The 27,653-nt window shown below is 41.7% G+C and overlaps 1 protein-coding gene across 4 annotated transcripts in view; it reads left to right on the top strand.

Moving 5' to 3' along the window:
- The window catches only part of INVS (inversin), a 155,768-nt gene extending 128,119 nt beyond the window's left edge, over positions 1-27,649 (top strand). For all 4 annotated transcript variants that reach the window (XM_055301615.1, XM_055301614.1, XM_055301617.1 and 1 more), the window contains 4 exons: positions 9,814-10,531; positions 21,925-22,154; positions 23,065-23,139; positions 25,661-27,649. In XM_055301615.1, the coding sequence (XP_055157590.1) occupies positions 9,814-10,531; positions 21,925-22,154; positions 23,065-23,139; positions 25,661-25,812 (1,175 nt within the window). In that variant the 3' untranslated portion in view covers positions 25,813-27,649. The remainder of the gene's footprint in view (positions 1-9,813; positions 10,532-21,924; positions 22,155-23,064; positions 23,140-25,660) is intronic.
- Positions 27,650-27,653: the final 4 nt, after the last annotated feature.

The following is a 27,653-nucleotide window of genomic DNA, read 5'->3' as shown; positions in this document are numbered from 1 at the left end:
GAAAGAATGAATATGCAACACAGCTTTCTTTTCTAACCCAGCACATTTTTGGCTCTTTGTATTTCCTATAGATCCTGCTTGCAAACTGACCAGTTCTTTCCTAATTTTCTTTCTTTCTCCCCATACCTTATCACATGCAGCTAAAAAAGCCAGTTGAGACTTCTTTAGTTATTGTACCTGGAACTCTCCTAATCCATATTTACAAATTCATTAGATATGTTTTCTAAGTTACTGCAGGTAACTTTTGCCAGTTTTGCCAATGAGTCTGCCACTGAACAATACAATTGACCATCCTCCAAACTCCACTAGCAATTTCCTGTCTGCTCTTTCAGCCTTTGGTTTTTGTCTCTTCGTTGCCTTTCCAGCTTATACCCAGTAACCAGTCTCTTAAGTCAATGTTATGGTTTCTTGTTAGGCCAGCACCTCTTTTTTTAGCTATTGGTTTCTTGTTGATGATCTCTAGTGACGTAACAAACTACCCATAAAACTCAGTGGTTTAAAACAACAGTCATTTATTATATCTCATAATCATCCCTGCACCCCCTCCACCCCACCCCCCACCCCCCGGTAGATCACTTGGTTTCATTATGTGGCTGGTGGAAGGTTGGCTCGGTCAGAAAGACCAAGACGGCTTCCTTGCCCCGGGTGGCTGTTGGTGCTCCTGTGGGCTGAGGTGCCTCAGATCTCTCCTACATGTCCTTGCGTCCTCCAGGAGGTTAGACCATCTCCCTTGCATGGCGTGCTCAGAACAGTGCTCTGAGAGTAAGAAAGCCAGAAGTCACAAGCTCTCTTGAGGCCTCGGCTCCAAAACTTTCTTATCAGTTGTACCACATTCTGTTGATCAGAGCAACTCACAAGGTCAGTCCAAATTCAAGGGGCTAGAGACATCTCTAAAATAAATAAATCAATCTTAAAAAAAAAAAGACATGAAGGTATTCATTAGGTATACTATGTTTTCTGTAACAGAGTTCCATTTTATTGCAAAACTTTGCTTCTACTCAGTTCACTAAATCTCTCATGCATGCATTCATTTCAACAGGTATGTTTTTGAGCCCACACACTAGGTACCAGCCATACTTAACTATAATTAGGGCTAAGGACCATACCATCAGCATCTTTCTTATAACAGTGAGCAGAAAATTGGTTATATAGATATTTCTTGACATGACTCCCCTTAGAAAGCACCCATTAAAAGTTTGGTGGATTTGGGGCTTACTGTATACCACAAGAGTTATACTTAATTCCTGCAATTTTGCATATACAAGTGTTTTCCCCCTAATGCAGTGCTCTACAAAACAGAGAGAAGGGAGAGCATGGTTATTTCAGACTTTTTACAAGTACAGAGGGTAATTGTGCTTCCTTTTATTATAAAATACCTTGAGACTTTATTTTTTTAAGAGAGCAAGCAGGTCATGGGGGCAGAGGGAGAGGGAAAGAGAAAATTGTAAGCAGGCTTCACACTCAGCATGAAGCCCGACATGGGGCTCCACCTCACAGACCCTGAGATCATGACCTGTGCCGAAATCAGGAGTTGGATGTTTAACTGAGCCATCCAGTTGCCCCAAAACACCTTGAGACATTTATGCTACAAGAGCAATCAGATCTACTGTGGACCTGGTCACATTGAGATACAGTCAGTCACCTTACATCCTGAAAAATACTCATGAAATTTCAGTTTCATTTTTAGATTCAAATATACAGATAGGGTCTCAGAAAAGCCCAGCATCCAACATTGGGGAAGAGTAATTAGAAGGGATGCCAATGAGCCTGATTCAGATGTAAAGAGAGGGAGCTCCACTTTCACGGGCAGCCTCTGCCCTCATTTACCTACCTCAGAAGCCGGAGTACAAAGGAAAAAGGAGATTTTCTAGAAACCAATACTATCCATGGACTGGAGCTTCTCTAGTATAGTATTTCTGGGAAACCCCAACATAACTGGGCAAAGGGCACCCTGAGCCACTTTCTATTTGACCACAAAAGAAGGGTCATAGCTGCTCAACCCATCAGTGCTCTTGCAGTGCAGACAATGAGGGGTGGGCATCCAGCAGGAACCCAGAGATGGGAAATGTGGGCCACTTCTTTTTCTCCTTCAACCTACGTCTTAGAAATAGAGAATGTTAGAGCTTGAGGGTTATTTGAAAGCATCCAGTACAGCCTTTTCAAAACAAGTCAGGAAATGGAGGCCCTGAAAGAGGGGTTTGCCCAACAACATCTCTTAATACAAATAAGAGATTTCTTTCTTCCCTCTCATAGTAATTCTTCCCTTCTTGTTTACAATGAATGTCGAGCCTAATGGCTGAGTGCACAAACTTCAGAATCAAATACACTAGGTTCACATTTAGACTCTACCACTTACTAGCTATATAATCTTGATCAAGTTACTTAACTTCTTCTAAGCCTCCATTTCTTTATTTTTTAAAAAAAAGATAATGCCTCTTAGAAATTTGTGAACATTAATGCGATAACCCATGAAAAGATAAAAAAGATTTAAATCTTAAAAAAGATTTATAGAAACACTCTATAAATATGAGCTGTTTTTTTTTAAAGATTTTATTTATTTATTCATAGAGACACACACACACAGAGAGAGAGAGAGAGGCAGAGACACAAGCAGAGGGAGAAGCAGGCTCCATGCAGGGAGCCCGATGCAGGACTTGATCCCGGTTCTCCAGGATCACACCCCGGGCTGCAGGCAGCGCCAAACCGCTGTGCCACCAGGGCTGCCCCAATATGAGCTGTTATTGTAATTAATCTCAATATTATTTCAAAAGGTACAGAAGGAAGGAGACATAACATTTAGAAAGATCAGGAATGCCTGAGTGGCTTAGTGGTTGATTTTCTGCCTTCGGCTCAGGGCGTGATCCTGGGTTCTGGGGATCCAGTCCCACATCAGGCCCCCTGCAGGGAGCCTGCTTCTCCCTCTGCCTGTGTCTCTGCCTCTCTCTCTCTCTCTCTCTCTCTCTCTCTCTCTCTCTCTGTGTCTCTCATGAATAAATAAATAAAATCTTAAAAAATATATTTAGAAAGATCACTGTGGCTGAGTGGAGGATGGGCTTGAAGGGCCTACACTAAGACACAGCAGTGGGGTGAGGAGTAAGGGATGGACCAGAGAGGTGGAATTAAGAGGACTTGCTAGCAGATTGCTTGTGGGAGGTGGTGAGATAAAGTTGTCTTTGAGTCAGGAGAGTCTAGTGGAGGAGAGACTCACTGTTTTAAGGGCCATCCCTGGTGTTATCTTCTTTCTCACCATATGGGCTGCCACAGCTAGTGGGTATGACTGGTGGGAGTAAGTGGGCCCTTACATTTGGTACGTGTACAATGGCTAAGGCAGAAAATTCAGTTACCACCTATATGCCAAAGACTCCCTGACCTCCTTCCCTTGTTCCAATTATATATATTTAACTATTTACTCATGCCCTCACTTGGATGTCCCAAAGGCATCTCAAACTCAACCTATCCGAGACAGGACTGATGGAGATTTTATGTAACCCTGCTCTGCACATTGGTTAATCACATACTCATCCTTTTGAACATTTAGGACAGGAGTAATGATTATTTCCTTTTCCTTTACTGTACAGAAACCCATTTTCTCCCTTTCATCCTTCACCACCATATATTCTAGATCACATCCTCTTAATTCCATCTCTGGACTATTGTAGTAGCTTCCTAACTGGTCTTACTTATCTGCTCTGACTCCCCTAGTCCATTTTCCTGTCTGTGAACAGATTGGTCTCTTCCAAACGAAACCTCATCATATCTCTCCCCCACTCAGAGCCCTGGAATTAACCATTTCTCCAAGGAACCTTGGTTCCCTTCGTTGGAGAATGGTTTTAGAAAACAAAATCTGAGTGCTGGGTGGGCGTATTACTATTGGAGTACCATTGCTCCTAAGCCCTTTCAGCAGACAGAGATAAAAATTATTTACATCTATTTCTGCATCTATCTGTGTGTATATCTCACACACACACACTCACACACACACACACACACACACACACCATGAGTTCATATCATGATACCTCCAGTCCCATTCAACACCAGAGCATTTATTCTATCTTTTCTCTTTATTTGAAGTGTTTCCTCCAACAGTGAAAGATCTGGCTCCCATCATCTAGGATATATATACTTATTTGTTCAGTCCTAGTATACACATAAAGCAGTTTCAGAATTGCTAACCATATCCCTGTGAGAGACAAACTTACTAACTTAAAAAAAAGGAATACAGTTAGATTTGTTTGTTTTAAATATGTTATTTATTTATTTGTGAAAGACACACAGAGAGAGGCAGAGACATAGGCAGAGGGAGAAGCAGGCTCCATGCAGGGAGCCCGATGTGGGACTAAAACCCAGGACCCCGGGATCACACCCTGAGCCGAAGACAGATGCTCAACCCCTGAGCCACCCAGGCATCCCAGATTTCTTTATTATTATTTTATTCCATTTTGAATTCTTTCCCACATCCTAGCTGATTTTAATTGTTGTGTGCTTTTTTTTTTTGTAGCTGGGTACGTTTTATTTAAACAGAAAGTGACTTTTTTTCTAATTACAAAATCAGTTAATGTACATTACAAAATAATTTTAAAACAGAAAAGAACAAAGAAAAAAATTATTCTTAATCTTAAGATAAACAATTCTCATCACTTTGGTACAAATCCATCTACTAAAACTTTCCCTTTTTTTAAATGCAGAAACGTGTGAGCATCCTATTTTGAGATCCTCTTACATTATTCCCCTGTTTTCAACAAAGATTAGTAGCTGCTTAGTACTATATCAGAATACTGAATACAGCATGATTTGTTTAATCATGTCTGTGTTGTAAGATATATAAGCTAACTAACCTTTTGTAGAAATTTTTGTATACATCCCTAATTTTTATGTCTCTTTAAACATCCTGCCAAAGTTCATTCCACGAAGGTTGCAGAAAACTGTTTTGCCCTTTCAAAACAAAAAAATACAAAACTTCTCTAAACATTTAGGCAAATAGTGATTTTATTGAATCTGAGTAGGATGTAATTTTTTCATATTTTTATTTGCTTTGTGTATTTATTTTCTGGATTGTTCACTGATGTCCTCTGTCAGTTTTATATTGGTTTTCATTTTCTTAATATTTCTAAAAGCTCATCACATATAAGAAGAGCAACCTTTGTCTATCATATATAATGCATGTCTTTTTTAAGTTTACCTTTTAATTGTTTAAGGTTTTTTGAGATTTTTATTCTTATAGTTTTACCTAAGAAAAGGGTTTTCCCACTTCAAGATCTGATGAGGAGACATATTTTCTAATTTTTATTATCGCAAATTTAAATTTTTTATATAGTGGTACCAGAATCTAATGGCTTCCTTTTAGAGAACAGGCAGTTGTTCCAGCCATATACATGGAATAATCTGCATGGAATATACAATAATATACTATACGTGGAAATGAGCCATACACTTGGAGCTGCAACACTGGCAGCAGGCTTTGTGAGTAATGGCTTCAGGAGAGGTACAGCATCCCTCTCTGGGTTCACACTCAGGGGCTCCAAGCAGCCCAGCTCCTCACCACAAATTAAAAATTCTATGTTTGTTATATATTTTTATACATGGGTGTATTTTTAGCTTTGTATTCTTTCTTAGTGATCTATCTATATTAATACCCAAGTCACATTATTTTTATCATTACTAGTTAATAGTATCTAAATGTCATCTAGCAGTCCCTTCATTATTTTTCTTTTTTTCCTTTTTTTAATTGAAGTATGGTTGACATACTATGTTACATGGTTTCAGGTTTACAACATAGTGATTGGACAGTCCTATACATTATGCAATGCTCACCATAGTGTAGCTACCATCTGTTACCATACAACACTATTATATTATTGACTATATTCCCTATGCTGTACTTTTCATCCTTCTGACTTATTTTAGAACTGGAAGTTTATACCTCTTAATTTTTTTTTTAAGATTTTACTTATTTATTCATGAGAGACACAGAGACAGGGGTAGAGACATAGGCAGAGAGAGAAGCAGGCTCCCTGAGGGAAGCCTGATGTGGGACTCAATCCCAGGACCCTGGGATCATGCCCTGAGCCAAAGGCAGACGCTCAACCACTGAGCCACCCAAGTGTCCCAATTTTTTTCCTTTTAGTACGATTTACTTTTTAGAGCCATTTTATGTTTACAGCAAAGTTGAACAGAAAGTACAGAGTTCCCATACACACCTGGCCCCCAACACACACATACTCCCCCACCATCAACATCCTATAACAGAGTGGTACATTTGCTAAAATTGATGAACTGCACTGATACATCCTTATCACACAAAGTCCATAGTTGCCATCAGACTTCATGACTGGTGTTGCACATTCTATAGTTTTTGACAAATGTATAATGACTCATATCCACCATTATGGTATCATACAGAATAGTTTTGTTGCCTGTATTAGTCAGGGTTCTCCAAAAAACCAGAACTAATAGGATATATATAAAAGAGGAGATTTGTTACAGAAATTGGCTCGCTTGATTATGGAGGTTGAGAAGTCCCACGATCTGCTGCCTGCAAGCTGGAGAACCAGGAAAGCTGGTGGTATGATTCAGTGAATCTGAAGGCTTGAGAACCAGAGGAGCAGATGGTGTAAGTCCGAGTCCAAAGGCCTGAAAAATCAGAGGAATAAGGGAGCTGATGGTGTAAGTTCTGCTCCAAGTCTGAGAGCCTAAAACCAGCCGTACCTGTGCCTGAGGGCAGGCAAAGATGTTCCAGATCAAGCAAAGAGCAAATTTGCCCTTCCTCCACCAAAAAGACTAGATGTTGCCCACCTGCATTGCTGAGGGCAGTCTTCTTTACTCAGTCTACCAATTCAAGTGCTAATTTCTTTCCAAGACATCCTCACAGACGTGCAGAAATAATATTTTACCAGCTATCTGGGCATCCCTTATCCCTGTCAGTTGACACATAAAATTAGCCATCACATTACTCTAAGAATCCCCTGTGCTCTGCCTGTGTATCCTTCCCTCCCTTGAACCCTTAGCAACCACTGATCCATTTACTATCACCATAGTTTTGCCCATTTACACAATGTCGTACGGTTGGAGTCATACAATAGGTTGCCTTTTCAAATTGGCTTCTTTCACTTACTAATATGCTAGCAATATTCATGCAAGAGAAGTAATATTTCACTTAGGAATATGCTCCATAGTCCGATAACTCATTTCTGTTTAGCACTCATTCCATGTTTAGTTCATTTCCTTTCAGCTCATTTCTTTTTAGTGCTGAATAATATTCCATTGTCTGGATGGACCACAGGTTAGTCCTCTATTCAGCTACTGAAGGACATCTTGGTTGCTTACAAGTTTTGGAAATTATGAATAAAGCTACTCAAAATCCATATGCAGGGTTTTGGGTGGACATAAATTTTAAATTCATTTGGGTAAATAACAAAGAGCACAATTGCTGGATCCTATGGTAAGAATAGTTTTGTAAGGAACTGCTACAGTATCTTCCAAAGTGTACTATTTTGTATTCAGCAGTGTATGAGAGGGCCTGTTGCTCCACATCCTCATCAGCCTTTGGTGTTGTCAGTGTTTTGGGGTTTTCATCATTCTGATATGTGTGTAATGGTGTCCTGTTGTTTAGTTAATTGTAGATTTTTTGGTGTATGTGAAACATTATAATGGTTCTAAAAGTCAGAGCTATACAAAAAGATATACACAGAGAAGTATTGCTCTCCCTCACCCTCCTATCCAGTTCCCATTTCCCCCTTCTTTCTCTCCCTTTCCTGCCCCATCGCAGTAGGTACGCAATTTCTTTAGTTTCTGGTTTATGCTTTCTATATTTCTTTTATACAATTGAGCAGATACAAGTATATTTTATTTCCCCTTTTGTCTTACATGAAGAGTAGCATAGTTTAGATACTTTTTTGCACTGTAAAATGATTGTTTTAAAATCTGTTTCTGAAAACACATTATCTGGATAACCCATGCATCTGTGTTATTGTCTCCTGCCCCTCCTCGAACATTGTCTTATATCCTTATCTGACTGCATATTTTTGATTGAGTCGCAGACATTTAATATGAAACATTATAGAAATAACTTGAGACTTAAAATGATATTAATGTCTCTAGAGAGGATTTACATTGGCTTCTGGCAGGCATTTAGGAGCAGGAGCAATCCAAGTTTGAGCAATCCATACCTTAATCCATCAGTTTCCAGCACTGAGATGATGCACAGCTGCACTCAATCCCTCCAAGGGTCAATTTACTACGAGTTCACTCCTAAGATATAGCTCCAGTCCAAAAGAATGCATCATGGTGGGTTCTAGACTCCAGATTTGGTCCTTCAAGCCTTGAGGGGATGATTTGATTCCTCTAGGAATCTATGACCCCAAACGCCTTGTGCATCTCTGTTGGTTACCTGATTCTCCTGCATGTTGGCCCCGTATTTTTCTGTCCTGTTAGCCCTTTGATGCCTTCAGACAGATGGTTTATAATATTTTGTTTGACTTTTCTTTTGTCCATAGTGGCGAGTGTGCCTCAATTCTGCCATTACAGAAGTTCTTTCATTGCTTCTAACATTGAGTCTAAAATGTTTAGTTTTAGAGGTTGCATTTAGTTCTTTTTCAAATCTGTCTGTTCTTTTCCCATAATTTTAAATTATCTTGTGTTAGGGATGCCTGGGTGGCTCAGCGGTTGAGTGTCTGCCTTTAGCTCAGGGTGTGATCCCAGAGTCCCGAGATCGAGTCCCACATTGGGCTTCCTGGATGGAGACTTCTCCCTCTATGTCTCTGTTTCTCTCTCTCTCTCTGTCTCATGAATAAATAAAATCGATTTTAAAATAAATAAGTAAATAATTTTGTGTTTAATCAGTTTGTGTGTGTGTCTGTGTGCATGTGTACACTATTTTATTAGCTAAGTTCCTGATGATCTAATATTTCTTTTTTTATCTTTTTTTTATCTAATATTTCTGTTATGTCTGTTAACTCATTCATGGAAGATTGGTTATCATGCATTTTATCATTTTGGATTGTGAAGTCATTTTCAGAAGGCCCCCTCTGTGTGGCCTGAGTTGAGGGAATGCCATGTCAAAGTAATAGTGTGTTTGCTTCAATGAAGCATCCTGTACCACCATCCTGAGACTGGTTTTTATATTAATTTTTCCAATCGGTTGAGAATAAATGAACATGAGACCATGTGAGGCACAGGACTTGGGTTTCAAATTCTCAAGGGAGATCCCTTCCCCCACCCACAACCCAGGCTAAGACAAGCAAGTTTGTCTTAGTGCTGGAAATTAGATTTTTTTTATCTGGATTATCATTTTCCAAAGGATATACTCCCTTAAGAGTCCTGGCTTCACGCAGGGTCTTGGTTCTAGCGAAACTTTCTGCCTGTAAAGCCTTATTTTCTGTCCTTATCTGGATATTAAAACACAGCCAGATATTTAATAAAACCAACTGTTGCCCACTGTACCACTACTACCTGCCCAGATGATTGCTGAATCTGCTCAACTAACTTAACACCCTGATTTTCAGTTTTCTCTTTGTTTTTGGCCTCCAAGGATTTCCTTTATTTTGTTGAAGGCACTTTGGTACTCATAAAAGAACATTCTTTTTTTATATTTTAGTCAGCATTTCTAGGTTCTTGTGATGAGAAGGCTTTCAGGTTGCCTAACATTCCATTGCTAGACATGGAAGCTAAATAGTTTTTTTTCTAATTAGAACCACTATTATGGTGATGTTATAGGACAAGTGTATTTTATGCGAACAAATGAGCAAGAACTTCCCTACTACACAAGTTTGGGATAATAAATATTCTTTCCCTTTTTCCTTATCTTCCCCCAAGAATCACCCAGAGAACAGTGTAAAGGCCGGTCTGCCTGTGTCCACTTTAGCCCCAGTGAAGGCAGTGATGGAAAGAGACATCCTGGAGTCTCCTCTGTTGAGAAGTCCAGAAGTGAGACAGGTGGTGAGCAACGCTGTGACAAGGGGAAAGGCTTCTTGAAGCAGCCTTCCTGTATCAGGGTGGCTGGGCCTGGTGACGAAGGAGAGGACCCCGGTTGGGCAGCTGCAAGCCTTCCACAGCAGGACGGCCACCGGAAACCCAGCAGGCGGCAGGACACAGCATCCAAGGCCAAGTGCGCCTCCCAGAAAAGACGCGTTCAAGAGCTCCGAGGAGGAAGGCACTCCCCCGCTGGTTCTAGCCGGCCTGGCAGCGCCAAGGGGGAGGTGGTCCATGCTGGGCCGAATGCTCTCCACCACCGGACACCAAGAATCAAAACGACGCAGGACAAGCTCGCAGGAGGGATCTACTCAGACTTGCCACAGAACACAGAAGTGTTGAGGTCAGGAGTCAGGAAGTCGGGGACATCCACCCTGTCTGAGGATGCTCAGGTATCCAAGGAGACGGATCCAGCACCTGGTCCCCTCTCTGGGCAGAGTGTGAATATTGACCTTCTCCCCGTAGAGCTGCGTCTGCAGATAATCCAGAAAGAAAGAAGCAGAAAAGAGCTGTTTCGCAAAAAGAACAAGGCGGCAGCTGTTATCCAGCGGGCCTGGAGAAGGTAGGGGGTGGAGGGTGCCGCGGCACCTCTGGATCTGTGGTTGCTCTGATACTCCTAACGTGACACGCCCTGTGCTCTCCAGCGTCCTCCAGTGGATTCCACATGCTGGCATGACAAGGCCAGTTTCTACTGAGCATACCCATAAAATTCACTCATGTGTAGGTCCTACTAAGTTACATTGGATAAGCTATTTGGTTTTTTTTAATATTTTATTTATTTATTCATGAGAGACACAGAGAAGGAGAGAGAGAGAGAGAGACAGAGACACAGGCAGAGGAAAGAGCAGGCTTCATGCACCAGGAGCCCGACGTGGGACTCGATCCCAGGTCTCCAGGGTCGCGCCCTGGGCTGAAGGCGGTGCCAAACCGCTGAGCCCCCCGGGCTGCCCGGATAAGCTATTTGGAAGATGTTTTTGCCAAGAAATATAGGAAGCCCAAGATAGCCTGGTGCAAAGGAAAAGAGCCTCGGTTTGTAACCAGCAAGCCCGAGTTTCAGGTGCCTGACAAGTTATCTGACCTTTGCAAATCACACGGTCTCCCTGACCTTCAGTTTTCTCATCTGTAAAATAGGATTTAGTAATTGCTGCACCTGTCCTGTTTATAGGGCAGGTTGCTAGAATGAGATCATGTGCACTTTGTAAATTCTAAAGCACTACACATGTGAAATATTTTAGTTTTTCTTGTTATGTCTTTACTACCCAGGCGTTAGGCATGGCCCAAATAGCTAAACCAGGGCCTGGTCATCATGGATTAAGTGGCTGAAATAGATTACAAAACCCTGTGAAAGCACCTGCCACGCTGGGAATGTGGGGTAGGTGCGAGGGGTAGCGGTAGGGGCGCCCCGGCATACGGAGACAGACTCCTCCAGGGACTAACTACGGGGGGACTGGAGGAGTCCTTTGCTGCAAGTTTTTCACGTATTTCATAACCTCCTTCATCGGCAGGCCCCGCTAGGGCCTAAATCTAGATTAGGCCTTAGACATGACCAGTGTCTGGGGGAGGGTTGGAGCCCTTGCCCACAGGTGGGGCTCAGGTGGCCTCCATCTCCAGAGAGAGGAAGGTTGATGGGGGAACAAAGCAAGCAAATCACTATGAGCACAGGTGTGCCACATGTCAACGCTGCTGTCAGGAGATAAAAGGGCCGGAGAGACCCCCACGTTGGCAGAGAGAGGGGAGAGTAGGAGAGGTTCTCGTGAGATCCGGGGAGGCCTTGGCGACTGGTGCTGGCGACTGGCGCTGGGGGCTGGCTGGCTGGCTGGCTGGCAGGCAGGCAGGCAGGCAGCCGGGTGACCTGCTCCAGGCTGGCACGGCCATGCTGCGGGGCATCCTGTCTGTTCAGGCTGTTGGCCTTGTGAAGTCATCTCCTGTCTGGTCCCCTTGCTCTCCCAGCTACCCCAGGAAGCTGTCCCCAGGCGCATCAGTGTCCCCATTTTTCGGCAAGCAGATTGTCCCAGGAGAAATGATTTGTCCTAGTGGTAGAGGTCAGGCACTGGAAGCTTTGACTCGAGGGCCTTTGCCATACGTTCTCGGTAAAGGTGTTTGCTGTGCTCAGGGTGACGGCGGTGGAGGCAGAGCTCGTGCTCTTCACCTCAGAACAGGCTGGAGCAGAAGGGCTGCATGGGTGGTGCCCACCCTGGTCAAGGTACTGTTGTTACAGGGGTTGCTGGCATTACTGGGGCAGATGCCAGCACTTGGCATTGGTTAGGTGCTGGGGCCAGATGCTGTTCTAAGTAGTTTTATGCGTATTAACTGATTTAATCCTCCCAGTAACCCTACGAGGCAGGTACTGTTCTTGTGCCCATCTCACAGATGAGGACACTGAGGCACAGAGAGGTTAATAAACCTGCCAAGGTTACAGAGCTAAGAAGTGCCTGTGCTGGCTTGGAGCAGGGAGTCTGCCTCTGAAGCCACAAATGGGAATGGTCCTTGCTCCCCCTCCCCGGGGACTTCTGCTAGACGTGCACTGGCTGCCATCCCAGAGGAACTTTTTAAGTATTTCAGCTGAAACCTGGGATCTAAACAAGCCAGTAAGGTTTACCGCATCAGGCCCCACAGCTGCTCCCCAGCCGAAATGCCTTCCCGTCAAACTACTCTTTGACTCCTTTGAAGAGTCAGAAGCTGACAGGTCCTGTCCGTAAGTGTCCATAGCAGCAAATGAGCCTTCAGTCATCTCCCCCCCGCCCCCCAAGAACACTGGGCTCATAGTCTGTGTGCTCATCTGGGGAGGCAATTACACAGCCCTCTGGCTGCTCTGTTGTGCAAGTCTGAGCCCTGGGACACTGACTCCCAAAGGGACTGTGGGAAGTCGCGTGTCTGGTGACAGTAAAAACATTCCTATTGATTCTGTTATACAGCCTTATGCATTTTCAGTTTTAAGTACAGGAGCCCAAAGTGGTGTCCTGGGACAGTGTGTGGTGTCTGACACCAAACTTAAGGAGCAGTGAGGGGTGAGGTAGAGAACAGGGCTTGGCACATAATGGGTCCACAGAGGCAACTGTCCTTACAGGAGACATGGTGAGGACACAGACCAGAGACAAGGCGGCTGGAAATGCACAGGGATAGGGTGAGCAGAGGGAACCGTGGGCCCAGAGACAGTGAGCGGAGCTGACTTTAAAGTGTGAGCCTTCTTATCAGTCAAGACTTTTCTTTTTTTCTTTAAGATTCGATTCTATTTATTCATGAGAGACACACAGAGGCAGAGACACAGGCAGAGGGAGAAGCAGGCTCCATGCAAGGAGCCCGACGTGGGACTCGATCCCGGGTCTCCAGGATCAGGCCCTGGGCTGAAAGCGGTGCTAAACTGCTGAGCCCCCCAGGCTGCCCAAGACTTTATTTTCAAGATTGAAAGCAGATGCTGGATGATCTAAGCGAGGCTGGAAAGTTGCTGTGGCTAAGAGCAGTCATACTAAACACTTCCTTTTTACGTGAATAAGCAAGGCTGGGCTGGACCCTAAGAGCTGAACAGGGCGACTGGGCACCTTAGGGCTCCCAACAAACCAGGAGTGCTGTTTTCCCTCAGGATAGCAGAACAGAGGCCATTACCTGACCCCCGGGACCATCCCGTCATCTGGACACAGACTAAGAAGTCTGCATACCATAGATGACCAGGTGGAAGTTACACCCGCTGAAAGCCAACACCCGGGCTTCCCAGCGAGTTTTCTGCCTGCAGAGAAGAGGATGTGGAAGATGCTTGACATCACAAACCCAAAGAAGCTGAACTATGGAGCAGTGTTCAAATCTCCAGCTTTTCTCCATAGTTGGCTTTTCGGAAATGTGATCAGTATTCTAGTAGAGAGATGCCATGGTTGGCATGCTCCAGGAAAAAGAAGACTCGTGAAGTCTGAGTGAAATCAGCCATGAGGGCACCTAACATCACAAGGAGATTTTTTTAGCAGACTTGAGGAAGGAAGACCTCCCTCTAATTTGGTGTACTGTAAAATTAGGCACAGGGCCTGTCTCTGCAGCACCTTTAGGCTCACCAGTAATTAATTAATGAGCTACCAATAAGCTAACAAACACTGCAGCTTTCCTTGAGAGGCTCAAACAGTTGTGTTCAACAATAAGTTTGGAAGTGCATGTGGGATACATACCATCAAATAAACGCTAGGTGTAAAGATCGCCATGATCCCCTCGCCTCTCTCCCATTCTAGGCCCCACCCTCCAATAGAATGAACTTAGTAAAATACAGCTCTAACTTCACCTTTTTTATTTTTTTTTTGAGATTTATTTATTTTAGAGAGGGAGCTTGTGCACGGGGGAAAGGGGCAAAGGGGAAAGAGTCCTAAGCAGACTCCACACGGAGCACACAGTCTGACGTGGGGCTCAGTCTCACAACCCTGAGATCATGACTTAAGCCAAAATCAAGAGCTGGACACTTAACCAACTTAGTCACCCAGGTGCCCCACTTTTGCCACCCTTCTTAAAAACCTCTGCAGATCCCCACCAAGTACAGATCAAAGTCCTTAGCAGGATTTGGCTGTTGGGTCAGACAGCTCTGAGTTTGAATGTTGGTCTCTCCTGGCTCTAGCTGTGAGACCTTCTACAAGCGACTGAGCTTTTCCCCCACTGATTTGAGATTTAATTGACATACAGCCTTGTAGAAGTTTAAGATGTACAGCATAATGACTTAATTTGCATATATGATTTATATGCAATGATTACCACAATAGGTTTAGTTATCTAAACTTCATCATCTCATGTGGATATTAAAAAGAAACGGGAAAAATTGGATTTTTTCCTTGCGGTGAGAATTCTTAGGATTCTCTCAACTTTCATATATACCATAAAGCAAGGTTCACTATAGTCATTATGTTGTACATTATATCCCAGTACTTATTTATCTCATAACTGGAAGTTTGTATCTTTTGATCACCTTCCCTCAATTCCTCCTCCCCTCACCTCCTGCCTCTGGTAACCACAAATCTGATCTTTTTTTTTTCTTTTTTATTATATACCACATATAAGTGAAATCATACAGTATTTCTTTCTCTGACTTATTTCACTTAGCATAATACCCTCAGGGTCCATCCATGTTGTCACAAATGGCAGGATTTCCTTCTTTATAGCTGTTGTATATATACCATGATTTCTTTATCCATTCATCCGTGGGTGGGCACTTAGGATGTTTCCGTGTCTTGGCTACTGTAAATAGTGGTAAAGTGAACATGAGGATGCAGATATCTCAACACAGATTCATTTCCTTCTATATATATATCCCCAGGAGTGGAATTGATGGATCATATGCAGTTCTATTTTTAATTTATTGAGAAAAATCCATCTGTTTTCTGTAGTGGCCAAACCAATTTACTATTCCACCAACAGAACACAAGGGTTCCATTTTTTGCACATCTTGCCAACATTTGTTATCTCTTGTCTTTGGAAAGTAGACGCGTTAACAGGCATGATGTGATCTCTCACTGTGGGTTTGATTGGAATTTCCCCTAGGACTAATGATGTTGAGCACCCTCTCTTGCACCTGTTAGCCATTCATGGATTTTCTTTGGAAAAAATGTCTATTCAGGTCCTTTGCCCATTTTTTTCAAGATTTAGGATTTTTTGCTATTTAGTTGAGTTTTTTTTTAAAGGATTCCTTTTTTTTTTTTTTTTTGTAAAGATTTTATTCATGAGAGGGGCGTGTGCGCACACACAGAGAGGAGCGGGGGCAGGCAGAGACACAGGCATGCAGGGAGCCTGATGTGGGACTCGATCCCGGGACTCCAGGATCACGCCCTGGGCTGAAGGCAGGCACTCAACCGCTGAGCCACCCAGGCGTCCCAGTTGTAGGAGTTCTTTATATATTTTAGGTAATAATCTCTTACCAGATATGATTTGTAAGTTTTTTTTCCATTCCACCGGTTGTATTTTCATTTTGTTAATCATTAATTTCACTATGTTTAAAATTTTTACTTCATAGTTCTGCTTGCTTATTTTGTTGTTTTTGCTTTTAACGTCCCATCCAAAAAATCATTAGCAAGACCTCTGTCAGGGAGCTTTTTTCCTGGGTTTTCTCTTAGGAATTTCTGGTCTTACATTTGTCTTTTTTTTTTTTTCATTTAAGTCTTTTTAATGCATTTCTAGTTAGTTTTTGTGAGTGGTGTAAGATAAGAGACTAGTTTCATTCTTTTACATGTGAATATCTAGTTTTTCCAGAACCATCTACTAAACAAATTATCTTTTCTTCATTGAGTATGCTTGGCTCCCTTGTCAAGTATAGTTGACTGGATAAGCATGGGTTTATATCTGGGCTCTTAATTCTCTTCCACTGGTCCAGGCATCTGTTTTTATGTGGATACCATAGTGTTTTGATTACTGTAACTTTACAATATAGTTTGAAATCAGGAAGTATAATGCTTCTTCCTTTGTTCTCAATATTGCTTCGGCTACTTGCAGTCTTTTATAGTTCCATATAAATTTTAGAATTTTTTTTTCTACTTCTGTAAAAAATGCCATTAGAATCTTGATAGGGATTGCACTGAACCTTATAGATGGCTTTGGGTGCTATGGATGCTTTAATAATATTCTTCCAATCCAAGAACACGCAGTATCTTTCCATTTATTTGTGTCTTCAATTCATTTTGTCAGTGTTTTGCAGTTTTCAGTGTAGAGATTTTTCTTTAGTTGAATTTATTCCTATTTGTTTTTGCTATATAAATGGGATCATTTTATTACTTTTTCAGATAATCTGTTATTAGTGTATAGAAATGTGATTTATTTTCGTATGTTAATTTTTATCCTACTTCATTGAATTTGTTGATATAACAGTTTCTGGTAGAGTCCTTAAGTTTTTCTATAAATAAAATTATCTGTAAATACAGATAAACTTCCTTTCCTTATATATCTCTTTTATTTCTTTTTCTTGCCTGATTGCTCTAGATAGGACTTTCAGTACTATGCTAAATAGGAGCTGAGTGGGCACCCCTGTCTTGTTCCTAATCTCTGGAAAAGTTTCCAGCTTTTCACCACTGAGTTTTATATTAACTGTGGACTTGTCATATGTGACCTTTATTATGTTGAGCTACATTCCTTCCATACCTAATCTCTTAAGTTTTATCATGAAGAAATGTTGAATTTTATAAAATTCTCTTTCTGCTTCTATTGAAATAATCATGTTTTTCTTTCATTCTATTAATGTGAAGTAGCACTTTGATTTTTATGTATGTTGAACTATCATTTCAGGAGTAAATCCCACTTGATCACCATTAATAATCCTTTTAATGTGCTGGTGAATCCAGTTCCTACTATTTTATTGAGAATTTTTGCATCTATATTCATCAAGAGTACTGACTTGTAGTATCCTTTTCTGTCTTCGGTATCAGGGTAATGCTGGCCTCATAAAATGAGTTTGGGAGTGTTCTTTGTTCTGATTTTTCTTTGGGAAGGGTTTTAGGAGGATTGGCATTCTTTTTTTTTTTTTTTTTAAGATTTTATTTTTAAGCAATTTCAACACCCAACATAGGGTTTGTTTGAGCCTACAACCCATAGATCAAGAGCCACATAATCTACTGACTAGGCCAACAGGTGCTCTGGCATTAATCCTTCTTTAAATGTTTGATGAGATTTATCAGCCATCTGGTCCTGAGCTTTTCTTCATTAGGAGCTTTTTTTTTTTAATTTTTTAAGATTTTATTTATTCATGAGAGAGAGAGAGAGAGAGGCAGAGGGAGAAGCAGGCTCCATGCAGGGAGCCTGATGTGGGACTCGATCCTGGGTCTCCAGGATCACATCCTGGGCCAAAGGCTGTGCTAAACTGCTGAGCCACCCAGGCTGCCCAATTAGGAGCTTTTTGATTATTGATTCAATCTCCTTACTAGTAATTCATCTATTTACATTTTCTATTTTTTCTTGATCCAGTGTTGATAGGTTGTATGTTTCTAGTAACTTCCATTTCTTCTAGGTTGTCCAGTTTGTTGTACAGTTGTTCATAGTAGTCTTATGGTCCATTGCCTTTCTATATCTGTTGTAATGTCTTTTTCATCATAATTTTGTTGATTTACATCATTTTCCTTGCTTAGTCTAGCTAAATGTCATTTTTTTTCAAAGAACTCGATATTCTGTTTTTCTGCTGTTTCATTTATTTCTTCTCTAATCTTCAGAACTTTAGGCTTTAGTTTTGCTTTTCCTACTTAAAAGTGTAGGAGTAGGTTACTTATTGAGATCTATCTTCTTAATGTAGGCATTTATTGCTATGAACTCCTCTCTTAAAACTGTTGCTGCATTCCGTAAGTTTTGGTGTGTATTTCCATTTTTTTGTTTGCCTCAAGATGCTTTTTTCCCTTTGATTTCTCCGTTAGTCCATTGGTTGCTCGGGAAAATGTTAATTTCCGTGTACTTGTGAGTTTTCCAGTTTTCCTCCAATTATTGAGTTCTAGTTTCATACCACTGTAGTCAAAGAAGTTACTTGGTTTGGTTCCAAGTCTTGAATTTGCCAAGACTTTTGAGACCTAACATATGGTATCTCCTAGGAAATGCCCCATGTGTGCTTAAGAATGTATTCTGCTGTTGTTGGATGTATGTTCTGTATATGTCTGTCAGGTCCAATTGATCTATAGTGTTATTCAAATCCTTTTTCTTTATTGATGCTCTATCTGGATAATCTGTCCATTGTTGAGTGTGGGGCATTAAAGTTCTCAGCTCTTACTGTATTGCTGTTTACTTCTGTTAGCTCTGCCAGTTTTTGCTCTTATATATTTAGGTGCCTCGATGTTGGACACATAAATATTTACAAACATATCTTATTGATGGATTGACCTTATTATATTGGCCTTTTTTGACTTTTTACTATTTTTAAAGCCTGTTCTGATATAGCTACGCTTTTTTGTTACCATTTGCTTGAAATATCTTTTTTCATCCCTTTGCTCTGTCTGTGCATGCCTTTAGGACTAAACTGGGTATCCTGTAGGCAGCATATCATTGGATTTTTTTTTTTCTCCACTCTATTCAGCCATTCTGTCTTTTGGAGAATTTAATTCCTTTACATTTTCTTTAAAAATTTTATTTATTCATGAGAGACACACACAGAGAGAGGCAGAGACACAGGGAGAGGGAGAAGCAGGCTCCATGCAGGGACTCAATCCCGGGTCTCCAGGATCAGGCCCTGGTCTGAAGGCGGCGCTAAACTGCTGAGCCACCCGGGCTGCCCTAATTCCTTTACATTTAAAGTAATTATTGATAAGTAAGGACTTACTATTGCAATTTTGTTGTTTTCTGGCTATTTTGTAGAACTGTTTTTCCTTGTTTCTTATCCTACTGTCTTTTTGTGTGTTCCAATGTCTTTTGGTACCTATATTTGACTTATCATGTTCTTTTGTGTAATTAGTACAGGTTTTCAGCTTGTGATTACAAAATACCTTCTAGTTATAACACTCTAAACTGATAACTTCAATAGCACTCTTTACTTTTCCACTCATACACATTTGCTTACTGATTTTGAAGTTTATATATATTTTTATATTGTACCCAGTATCCAATAACAGACTACTAGAATTATGGTTAAGTTTTTAAACTTTTTTTAAGAGTTTACTTTTCAGAGAATGTGGTGGCAGGAGGGTGGGGAGATGGGCAGCAGAGGGAGAGGGAGGAAGAGTCTTAAACAGACTCCACACTGAGCAAGTAACCCAAAACAGGACTTGATCTCATGACCCTGAGATTATGACCGGAGTCAAAAACAAGAGTTGGACACCACCCAGGTACCCCTGTTTTTATTTTATTTTTATTTTTTTTAAAGATTTTATTTATTCATGAGAGAGACACAGAGAGGCAGAGACACAGGCAGAAGGAGAAGCAGGCTCCATGCAGGAAGCCCGATGCGGGACTCGATCCTGGGTCTCCAGGATCACGCCCTAGGCTGAAGACAGCGCCAAACTGCTGAGCCACCGGGGCTGCCCACCCCTGTTTTTAAACTAAAGTTGAAGTACAGGATGCACAACCATTAGAATACAGATTCTAATTTTGAGTATATGTTTACCATGACCAGTGAGTTTTATGCTACTTAGGTATTTCTGATGCTAACTAGCATCCTTTTGCTGCTACTCAAAGAATTCCATCTAGCATTTATTAGGAAGGTCTAGTGATTATGGATTCCTTCAGTTTTAGTTTGTTCTTTATCTCTCCTTCATTTCTGAAGGACTTTACCAGCTATAGAATTCTTGAGTTTTTTCCTTTGATACTTTGAATTTGTCATCATATTCTCTCCTGGCCTACAAAGTTTTGTTGAGAAATGCATTTATAGTTTTATGGGGGTTCTTATATATTTAACTTCTTTTCTCTTATTTCAAAACTTGACTTTTGACAATATACTGTGTCTCAGTATAATACTGTTCGGGTTTAATTTAGAGTCCATGGGTTTCTGTGTGCTCTGGCTAGGTTTCCTGGTCAGATGGACTGAAGGTTGTATTCAGCAATGGCTAGGGCTAAGAATTACATTCCTTGCCCATGCAGAGCTGGAGAACTGGTTCAAAGGCCTAAAAAGTTCTCTGTGGTTGACTCAAGTTGACCTGTATTCCAAGTTCCCTGGCTATACAGCCGGGCCACTATCTTTGCTCTGCAGATAATCAGTTCTGCCTGCTGCACCTCCCTACTTGAGTGTTGCAGGGCTATGAAGCTTTCTAGGTGTTCTGGTCAGGCTTTGAGCAGGCCAGGAGCTACACTTACATGTGTGGGCCAGGCTATGCTCCCCCACCTGAGCTGAAGCAAACCAGACTGCAAGGCTGACAAGGCTCTTTGAGGACTCCAATCAGGCACCCTCCTGAGTTCCCTGGTCAGACTGCACTTGTTTTGGCTCTGCAGATAAGCAAAATTAAACATTGGGATTACCATTTGGGTACCACAGGTAGGAACTTGGTCTGCCAAGATCCATGTGCTGGCTATTTTAAGCTCTTCCCTTCTCCAGCAGTTGGATTCCCAGTGGTCAAGCCCTACAGATTAGCTGACAATCCCCATGGGGTGAGACCAGGATGGGGACTCCCAAGATGTGACCCACAATGCTGGGGGAGCTGGATTCCACTCAGGGTTCTCATTTTCCATCTGAGGATCCATGCATAGGCTCAGGGCAGACATTTTGGTGGGGTGCAACACCAGCTTGGTGGAGGGGGTAGTGCAGTCAGCATATAGCCATCCCTCATATTCTTGGAATGCAGTTTCTGTGATGCAAGAGGCTGCAGCCTCACTCTCAGGTTCTAGGACTTTCTTAGCGATTATCCGTAAATAGTTGTTAGGTTGTTCCTGACTTTGTTTCCCCTTAAAGAAAGTAACTATGTTGCCATCTTAGTAACATCGCACCTACTGTGCATCTATCAGACTTATTATGTCTGCCTCATGCCTCATGGATTTATTTTTGGCTTAATTATAAGGAAAATGCCTGATATGTAGCAGGCTCTGAACAGATGTAGTTGGCTCCTTCCAGTGTAGCATAGCCTTCCATTCTTCCTTCAATACACAATGCTTTATACACATCTCATTACTAATTTTCCTGGCACATATGCCCACACCTCTGCTTATGCCGGTTCTGCTGCCTCAACTACCCTAATTCCTTTAAAACATACAAATACAAGCCTTGTAAAGCCTTACCAATCACCAATTATCAGACCCACATTGTCCCATGCCATCTAGCTCTTCATTCTTGCATAGAATTTCTCATACTCCACTTACTTGTTTACACGTTGGCCCAACCCACCCTAAAGGCAGACTCAACTAATTCCTAGTTGAGGAAATGTTTGATGACTTTAAAAAAAGAATTCAACATTAAACATAAGGCCACTATAAAGTTAGTAATGGGAACTTAAATGAATCTCCCAGTTCAGCAAATGCTATTCCTATTAGCTTCTAGGAACCTTAAGGAAGCTTGGGTTTTCTCAGTACTGTGATCTTAAAGCTTCTCCCATCTTCTGACTCCACCAGCTACCAGCTGAGGAAGCACCTGTCTCACCTTCTGCATATGAAGGAGCTTGGAGCCAGGGATGTGGACAGATGGAACCGAGAGTGCCTGGCATTGCTGCTCCAAGTTTGGAGGAAGGACCTGGAACTAACCCCCCCAAAGACCACTGCAGTAACCAGGACCACCAAGAGTCTATCCAAGGGCAGCTCAGGGGCAAAGTCTACCAGGCACTCGGTACTCAAGCAAATCTATGGTAAGTGTCCTTCTGAGCACTCTGTAGTTGATAAGCATCCCCAGGATGTTGCATCAGTATCTGAAATGGGATTTAATTACAATGGGCAAACCTCCATTCAGGTAGGAACTTTCCTATTCTACTTCCAGGCACCAAGAGAATTCTCAGCACCCACATTTAATGCCTCCCCTCCAGCAATTCTGGGTCAGAATTGGTTTCAGGTTGTATTCTAGCATCTCAAGAGAGCCTTCCAGTCAAGAGGTCTTCTGCTGGCTTTCATTACTGAAAGCCTCACCCTTTAAGCCTCTCCAGACCACTGCTTGGGTCTTCTTCCAAATGGTTAATGTAAGAACGCTCCAGGAGGAAGACCCTGCCTGCCTCATTTTGACCTTTCTTATGCTGAGATAGTACAGGGTTGCCCTTCCATGGGAATGCCCCAGACCCATAGACTATAGTAAATAACTCACTCAGCAGATGAACTGCTTTAAATTGAAACATTTTCAGCTTGGAAAAGCCCATCAAATAAACTCAGCCGAGAACAAGCCTGGCTAGCTCCTCAACAGAAAAGCAGTGAGCCCAAGTACCTTTAGAAATAGATCTGCAGGGATCCCTGGGTGGCGCAGCGGTTTAGTGCCTGCCTTTGGCCCAGGGCGTGATCCTGGAGACCAGGAATCCAGTCCCACGTCGGGCTCCCTGCATGGGGCCTGCTTCTCTCTCTCTCTCTCTATCATGAATAAATAAATAAAATCTTAAAAAAAAAAAAAAGAAATAGATCTGCAGCAAAATGTCAGGACTTCACCCTGGGCCTACATGGTATTTCCACACCATACCTAATTTATCTTGGCAGATACCAACAATCTCAAGCCTTTACCTCATTAAAGAATTTAGAACTTGGTCATGGTCAGAGAGAAATGATCATTGTTGATTTCAGGTTGTTCCCAAGAAGGGAAAGTACCTCATTCCACAAGATCTTCCAGAACCCATTCTGTGCTGCATCTCAATTCAGGTAAGGTAGCCAGTGCACTGGTACAGCAGATTGGGGATATGATGTGGGGAAGCATTTGCCTTGTTTCATCCCTAAAGGTGGGAGACATTAGAACAGAAATTGCCAGGGGTTTCCAGTGGTCATTTAAGGTGTGCATATTTTTCATTCCCCTCCCATAGAATTATTACTGCAGTCAACATGTCTCCATAGAAGGGAAGTTATTTTCACAACCACAAGTTTTTGTTAACATTACCTCCAGTAGAGACAATAAATGGTACCTAGTATTGATCACTTTTACGTATTTGTTCACATAAAGGAAGAGGGAAATGAAAAGTCATTCTTCAAAGTAATACCTTGGGGAATTCTTGTTCCATATTGGTTTCACATTAAGATTCTTCGTCTCCTTCTCAAAGCTGAGAAGTTCCTTAACCACAAATTCTGGCCCCATGAGGAACACATTTAGTATTTAATAACACGTCCTGCTCATGCTTCACTGTGCACAATTTCACTCCTACAGAAGCCCAAGGAACTTACTTTTCAGCCATAAGACAAGAGTATTTTACTCAGGCCCCCTTCATTCACACCAGCATTAAATTTGGATGATAAGTTCAGTGCTGTCAGCAGTTAATGTCAGATTCAGTGCTGCTCGTGGGGTGGCTATGGCAACACAGTCCCCCCACCCTTGCCAATCCAGTCATCCTGCAGGAACACCGTGCAGCTGGGAAAGTGAACAATGACGGTCAGCCTGAACTTTAACATTCATTTAGTTTTTGACAGGCGGGGGACAGAGTAATTACTGCCCAATCTTTAATCAGAGTCGGGCAACTCATGTAATATAGGCAGGCTGATCAGGGAGTAGTGGGCAGGGGAGTTAAGACTATAGACCTTGATTCCTTTGAGAGTTTCCATGTAAAAAAGAAAACTTTTGTTGTACTTGAATAAAAAGTTAGTTTCAAAAACAATGGTCAGAACTACCAGAGAAGTAGCATTTAGATAATCAGAGCAGTTTATATTTTGTCTCCAGTGAAAAATCCAGGACTACCAGAAATCTTAAAAAAATGAAGGGCTTTAAAGGCACAGGCGTTTTTAATTAGAAGGACAGAATAAACAAATTCAAATACGTAGCGGTTTCTTGGGATTTCATATGAACAAATAGCTTTTTTGTCCTACACATATAATCCTGACTGGCTTGAAAACAGGGAAAAAAGAAGAGAATCTTTTCCTAACCCCAAACATGGGGGAACACCAGGTTTTGTTAGGTCCACCCATCCACATTAAGCATTAACCAGTGAATCAGGCTGTCAGGGCTCCTAACTAGTTTAGCTGGACCCAGTAGGTTTTATACAGAAAACATGTCTATAAATAATTTCCACCGAAATGGGCACGACTTGGACATAGACTTCTGCAGTTTACAATCACAGCCAAAGTGAACCAAAAAGAGAACATTAATTTTGGTCTTCTCCATGAATAAATTTTTTTTTTTTTTGCTTTGAGAATTCCGTGGGGTTAAAGATCCTCTCATGTGCTCACTGTCCTGTTCAGTTTTAGAAAATTACTTAGTACATAGAGTGCTCAAATGTGAGTGAAGATTGTTGCTCCCAACCTCCAGTGTGGGAAAGACTTTAGTAGTGATTTAACCTCTTTTAAAGAGGAAGCAGGTCAGGTGGATATAGCAGTGTGTGTGTGTGTGTGTGTGTGTGTGTGTGAGAGAGAGAGAGAGAGAGAGAGAGAACTACCTTTTAAAAATCCACTCCAGTGAATGAAATAACCATGGCTCAGGTGATTACTAGTAATGACAACCCCCTTGTGTGAATGCAGAATTCCTGTTCACCCAAAGAAGGGTATGCAAGTAACTCAAGATTTGATAAAGGCAGCCAAAAACTGGGTTCCAGATCAGTAGTTCACTGTAGAACTTTAAGTAACAGCAGTAATAAAACCAGGAGAGAAATATTAAGACACATTTGTAACTTTTAGAACCTACTTACCTTTCCCCTTTATTCTCCACAGAATTAGGAGCAACAGATAGCAACATGGCCTCAGCAAGTTCTCTTAACCTTTTAGGGCCTCAGCATCCTCATTTGTCAAATGAGAGGGTTGATTTCCAACTATGGCATCTTAAAAAGGCCTATCAGTCTATCATCCTTAAAGATAAGTTTTCAAACCAAACCTATTTTCTAGAATGGACTATATAGCCTAAACAACATGGCCCATAGAAAGGTATGTATGTGTACATGTTTGTGGTAGTGTAGGTTAAAAACAGAGAAAGCAGTACCAGTTACTCCAGACTGAAGACCCAGGTCCCAGTCACAGCTCAGGCACCTGGCCGGCCCCTCTCAGTCAAGGTTCTTCCTTTAAGAGATATCATGTATCTTAGAGGATAATGGGAAATGCAAGGCTGATAAGTCATCCTGTTTCCACAGCAAACTGGCCATCACCTTATCAGCCCCATGGACAGTCCACGACTAAACCCCTTCTCCTCACCAGCAATGAACTCTTCAGTATTAAAATCAATAACCTCAATCTCTCTCTGGTATTTTAACAGTGAGCAACTTGCAGTGTATACACCTCCTTGAGAACAGTGGAAGATCAAAGAATTTTTCTTATAATCTGCAATCAGCTACTCCACCAAAAACCAAAACAAAGCTTCGACCATCTCTGGAGGAAGACTGTGTCCGGAGTAGCTGGAAGAGCTAGTGCAGAATTCTTATTCTCTGCTGATGATCTTTTACCTGTTGGAAAAAAACCTCAGTACTCATGCCTAACGTCTTAATGGCCTGAAAAAGTGTTAAGTGAATAACCATGTCAGGGTGTCTTTCTGCTCTTCCACAGCACTGTTTTGTAAACTATCTTAGCCTGTGCTACAAGGACCACAGTACATGGTGCCTGCGCAAAGCTTCCGGGACGTCTGCCTTCACTCAGTATGGCTGTAAAGTACAACTCAGACTTTACTGTTAATTATAAGTAAAACTAAAAACATGAACACAAACATGACATTTCTGCCAGCCAGCTGATGCAGGCCTGGTGGGGGTTTTTTGTTGTTTTTGGGTTTTTTTGCTCTGATGAAAAACCTAGATGAGTTAGGGAGGAGTTGGTTGTAGAGCAACCATCTTCTTCATTTCACTACTTTTCTCCAAATTTTGGGCCAGAATCATGACCTAACATTTGCTTTTAACAATTGTTAAGACAATATGGGGTGCCTGGATGGCTCAGTTAAGTATCTGCCTTCAGCGCAGGTCATGATCCCACGGTCCTGGGATCAAGCTCTGGAACGGCTCCCTGCCCAGCAGAAAGTCTGCTTCTCCCTCTCCCTCTGCCCCCTGGCTGTGCTCTCAAACAAAATCTTAAGTAAGACAATAATAGGAACTCTGTTGATTCCTTATATTTTACAGTTCCCATGTTAGCTTCTGAGGCCACAGGTTGCTACCATTGTCCTGTGAACAGCAGTCTCCCTTGCTGAGCGCCAGCAGCAGTATCTCAGCGCCGAGGAATCAAATGGGGAGGTCTACAGACCAGACCATTCATGTATAAGGTACCAATTCAGGCCTTACCATTTCACTTGTCAAGTATTTTCTGCCTGACCTGTACAGGTAAGCACTCTTGTCAAAATGCCATTCCTACTGGGCAAGGGAAACTGCGCTAAAACTACATACATTCTAACTCTAAGAACACCTGGCATAAATACAATCCAGCGATCACAGGCTTTTTCACATATTTAAGAGCAAAGTAACTACAGGAATGTAGACAGAAGGCATAGTGGCATATTAAACTCAAACATTTCTAGGAACACTTCCATTTTCTTAAAACTACTGCCACCCCTGTCCTAAGAAGCAATAAAATGTTAACAATTAGCAAACTGTTGAAAAATGAAGGTAATTTCTTAATTATGAAAATAGTGATTACACTTGACCCTTGAACAACCAGGTTTGTGTGGATCCATTGAACATGTGTTTTTTTTTCAATAAATACATATGGTATCGATAAATACAGCCATAGTACCGCAAATGTGTTGCTTTCTCTAGCTTGCTTTATTTAAAAAAATAAGGTATCTAATTCGTATAACAAAACACGTGTAAACTAATTATCAGTAAGGCTTCTGGTCAACAGTATGCTATTAATAATAAAAGGTTTTGGGGAATCAAATGTCATACATTTTTTGATGGGGGGGTGTCAGCACCCCCAAATCCTCCCCCAACATTGTACAAGGGTTAGTATGAACTGCTATATAGAACTTGTAATTTTAAAAGAACTATAATGGTCATTAGTAAAAAGTACTTTTGAAAGAATTAACTGGATCAAACCAAGTACCATTTAGCATGATCTTGTTCCTGCATAGAGGGACAGAAAACTGCTGTAAATAACAGAACTCCATAGTGAGAAGCTGAATGTCATGGCAGCTGTTCCCAAATAAACAACTGGTTTCTGTTGCTATCTGAATGAACTGGAGCTGAGACCGCAAAGATTCTGCTACTTCTTGGTAAATAATAGAAGGTACTATATTACCACTCCATATTTTATAAATATTTAGTTCCTATGAA

Source organism: Nyctereutes procyonoides, unplaced genomic scaffold (assembly GCF_905146905.1).
Source record: "Nyctereutes procyonoides isolate TBG_1078 unplaced genomic scaffold, NYPRO_anot_genome, whole genome shotgun sequence".
NCBI lineage: Eukaryota > Metazoa > Chordata > Mammalia > Carnivora > Canidae > Nyctereutes > Nyctereutes procyonoides.
The sequence above is the reverse complement of the archived record's forward strand: the minus strand, read 5'-3'. Positions and strand labels throughout refer to the sequence as shown.